Source organism: Nansenia antarctica (assembly GCF_963989245.1).
Source record: "Nansenia antarctica genome assembly, chromosome: 6".
NCBI classification, from domain to species: Eukaryota; Metazoa; Chordata; class Actinopteri; order Argentiniformes; family Microstomatidae; genus Nansenia; species Nansenia antarctica.
In genome coordinates, this window is record NC_137676.1 from 72,781,166 (window position 1) to 72,785,274 (window position 4,109).

Genomic DNA, 4,109 nt, shown 5'->3' on the forward strand with positions numbered 1-4,109 from the left:
AGCCAATATTTTCTCCATGTAGTTGAGTAATAGAATTCGTTTGGAATTGTGGATTTATTTTGTCAGATTTTTTTTTAAAGAAAAAAACGAAAAATGCTATGTGACTCATCTGGTGTTGGGTTTTTGTGCTACGTTGTAGGACTCTTGCCCTCATCCCCCCCAAGAGGCCCCAGTGGGACGTCACTCACCGCCTGGCCCTCTTCCCCTGATGAATGACATGCCATCTCCTCCCGGTGTAGTCTTCCCTCCTATACCGGTCCGACTGCGCCACCATGCTCTTTGTGGCAATACAACACCCATAGGTGGAAGTCACATGGGCTCCTCTCACATGGGCTCCCTAACCCTCATGTCTGGCTTCCCAGCCGGCCGGCCTTCCCCCCCTCCACGCCCGTTGCCTAAGCGCCCCGGCCCTTGCCTTCCAGATCCGGGTAATCTTGAATGTCTCGAACCAGAGCTAATAAAGGCAGTGCTTCTCATGAAAAGTTTACAGGAAGAAGAGAGGGTACTGGAAGGATACTGTAGGATGCTGGAAGAGGATACTAAAGAGGAGGACCACATAAAGGTTGTTAAGAGAGAAAACCTTTTCAATCAAAAAGAAGCAACATTAATGAAAGAAGAGGAGAAAAGGAAAAAAAGAGAGAAATCGAGGAATGAGATACTTCTACAGTGTAGGATGCTGGAAGAGGAGAAAACGAAAGAAAGAGAGAAAAAGAAGAATGAGATACTTCTACAGTGTAGGATGCTGGAAGAGGATACTAAAGAGGAGGACCACATAAAGGTTGTTAAGAGAGAAAACCTTTTCAATCAAAAAGAAGCAACATTAATGAAAGAAGAGGAGAAAAGGAAAGAAAGAGAGAAAAAGAAGAATGAGATACTTCTACAGTTAAGGAGGGGTAGAAAAAGGAGGAATTCTTCGTTTCCACGACGCCCCCTTTCGGTATGTTAGCTTTGTCTTCTCTTTCCATTTAATAATAATAATAATATCTTATATCTAATAATGGTATTCATGTTAATATTATTAATATCTAATGTATCTTTTAATGTTAGTTGATGAATCTATATATTTGTATATATTTGCATATTTACTTAAATCGTATAGTATATTTTATATTATTTAGTTATTTTGTTTATCTTTGTGGACTGTATGGCTTATTCTTGTTTTATTAAGTAGTTTATATTATTGCTATTGTGTTTTATTGATTACTATTGTTTTTTTTGTTTTTTTATGCTGTGTGGATATTTTAAAGCACTTCGAGTTGCAAAGTTTGCAGGAAAAGTGCTTTTCAAATAAATATTATTATTATTATTATTATTATTATTATTATTATTATTATTATTATTATTATTATTATTATGCCAATGCTATGACACTAAGGTACCAAGCAAACACAGCCAAGTTGTTGCCTGTGTGTTAACCTCCTGTGAGGTTGCAACGTTGTTAGAAGGTAGCCAATGAAATGCTACTTTAATACTACTAAGGGTCGCGACAACGTAACTGCGGAGCCTTTAGCCTTTAGCCCATCTGGTAGGTGCCTTCCAACATGTTGCCACACTACAGCCGACTATTCCGAGAATGTTGTCCACAACCTCACCACAGCCTAACTTCAAGGTTCAACTGTGTTTGCTGGGTATAGCCAATATTTTCTCCATGTAGTTGAGTAATAGAATTCGTTTGGAATTGTGGATTTATTTTGTCCGATTTTTTTTTTTAAAGAAAAAAACGAAAAATGCTATGTGACTCATCTGGTGTTGGGTTTGTGTGCTACGTTGTAGGACTCTTGCCTTCATCCCCCCCAAGAGGCCCCAGTGGGACGTCACTCACCGCCTGGCCCTCTTCCCCTGATGAATGACATGCCATCTCCTCCCGGTGTAGTCTTCCCTCCTATACAGGTCCGACTGCGCCACCATGCTCTTTGTGGCAATACAACACCCATAGGTGGAAGTCACATGGGCTTTAAAGAAAAAAACGAAAAATGCTATGTGACTCATCTGGTGTTGGGTTTGTGTGCTACGTTGTAAGGCTGTGTTTGGAATGGCATACTAGCATACTACTCATACTAGATTTTAGTATGCCAGAGCGTTCACACTGTACAGTATGCGAGATCTGACTAGCTAAAATGTTTATGAGTAGTATGTAAAAAAATCTGTAAATCTTTTTACAACTTGTTTAGCTATTAAGTTCGGACTATGTCGAAGTAGTATCTACGGGTATCTACGGTAACTAAGGTAACGTCAGATCAGATACATACATCACATTTTTGGAATATATATGGTTACTTTCTCACCTGAAAACATATTAAAACTTCATAAAATGACATGTTAACACTTGTAGAGCCAAAATTACAGCTTTTAGCCAATATATTTTTAAATAGAGGATTTAAAATCCCCGCTCCTGGACCGGCGAAATGCATTCTGGGATGCAGTATGCATACTGCAGTGTAAACGGTTGGCTGGTATTGGCATACTTATTATGAATTTAGTAGGCAGTATACAGTATATACTCATTGAGTATGCTAGTATGCAGTATGCTAGTATGCCATTTCGAACACAGCCTAAGCCTTAGTGCTTTTTCTTTCCACAGAGAATTGACTCTTGCCTTCATCCCCCCCAAGAGGCCCCAGTGGGACGTCACTCACCGCCTGGCAAAGAAAAGAAAGAGATTGAAAAGGAGGAGAAACGTCGACAGAAGGAGGAGAAACTGAAATCAGAGGAGGCAAAAAAGCAAGCGAAAGTGAAGTTGGAGGAAGAAAAAAAGCAACAGAAAGAGAATAAGAAAAAGCAAGAGAAAGAGAAGAAAGAGAAAGAGAAGAGCCTTGAGCAAAAAAAGAAAGAGATTGAAAAGGAGGAGAAACGTCGACAGAAGGAGGAGAAACTGAAATCAGAGGAGGCAAAAAAGCAAGCGAAAGTGAAGTTGGAGGAAGAAAAAAAGCAACAGAAAGAGAATAAGAAAAAGCAAGAGAAAGAGAAGAAAGAGAAAGAGAAGGAAGAGAAGATTAGACTAGAGGAGGAAAAAAAGAACGCAAAAGAGAGAATAAAGAAACTTGAAAATGAGAATAAGGAGAAGGAAAAGGAAAATAAAAGGTTTGCAGAAGAAGAGAAAAGGAGACTAAAGGAGGAAAAAAAGAACGCAAAAGAGAGAATAAAGAAACTTGAAAATGAGAATAAGGAGAAGGAAAAGGAAAATAAAAGGTTTGCAGAAGAAGAGAAAAGGAGACTAAAGGAGGAAAAAAAGAACGCAAAAGAGAGAATAAAGAAACTTGAAAATGAGAATAAGGAGAAGGAAAAGGAAAATAAAAGGTTTGCAGAAGAAGAGAAAAGGAGACTAAAGACTGAAAAGAAAATACAGAAGAAGGACAAGAAAAAGAAAGAGAAGGAACAAAAGAGAAGGGGGGAGAGGGTGGTGGGCTGATAGGCACCCCTCTCAGGGTGGTGGTGTGGTGGGGAGGGTGGTGGGCTGATAGGCACCCCTCTCAGGGTGCTGGGGTAGTGGAGGGCAGAGGGGAGGGTGGTGGAGGGAGAGGGGAGGGTGGTGGGGGGGAGAAAGGGGGGTGGTGGGGGGAGAGGGGAGGGTGATGGGGGAGAGGGGAGGGTGGTGGAGGGAGAGGGGAGAGTGGTGGGGGGAGAGGGGAGGGTGGGGGGATGGCTCCATCTCTTCCTAGCATCGCCATAATGATGTTCTCATGTGGTGTGTGGTGTGTGGTGTGTGGTGTGTGAGTGTGAGTGTGTGAGTGTGTGTGTGTGTGTGTGTGTGTGTATTAGTGGTAGAAATGGAGGCGTTTCGCCTGGACAGGCACACAAAATCAAAGTGCATTATCGGTTCAGGAGAAGATATAGATTTTTTACCTGGGTTGTTTCCTGTGTTCCCCAGACCTTTTAAAGACTGGTAGTAATGATGTGTGAATGGCACTAGAGTACCAGAGTACTAGACTATCAACGGAAGATAAAACAGTATCAGGAGAGGAGAGAGGAGAAGAAGCAAGAGAAAGAGTAATGGGAGGAACAGAAAAAATTTGCTAAAATTGAACTTGCGATGCAAAAAATAAAGGAGGCAGATATGAAAATAAAAGACTGGGAGGAGCAACAGAGAAAGAGAGAAAATGAGAAGGAGA

General features: G+C 41.0%; 1 protein-coding gene across 1 annotated transcript in view; it reads left to right on the forward strand.

The window, feature by feature from the left end:
- Positions 1-209, forward strand: part of LOC308160940 (amyloid beta precursor protein binding family B member 2-like) — a gene marked incomplete at both ends in the record, with an annotated part of 33,198 nt that extends 32,989 nt beyond the window's left edge. Inside the window, one exon of the mRNA XM_080534863.1 lies at positions 165-209. Coding sequence (XP_080390989.1) covers positions 165-209 — 45 coding nt within the window. The remainder of the gene's footprint in view (positions 1-164) is intronic.
- Positions 210-4,109: the final 3,900 nt, after the last annotated feature.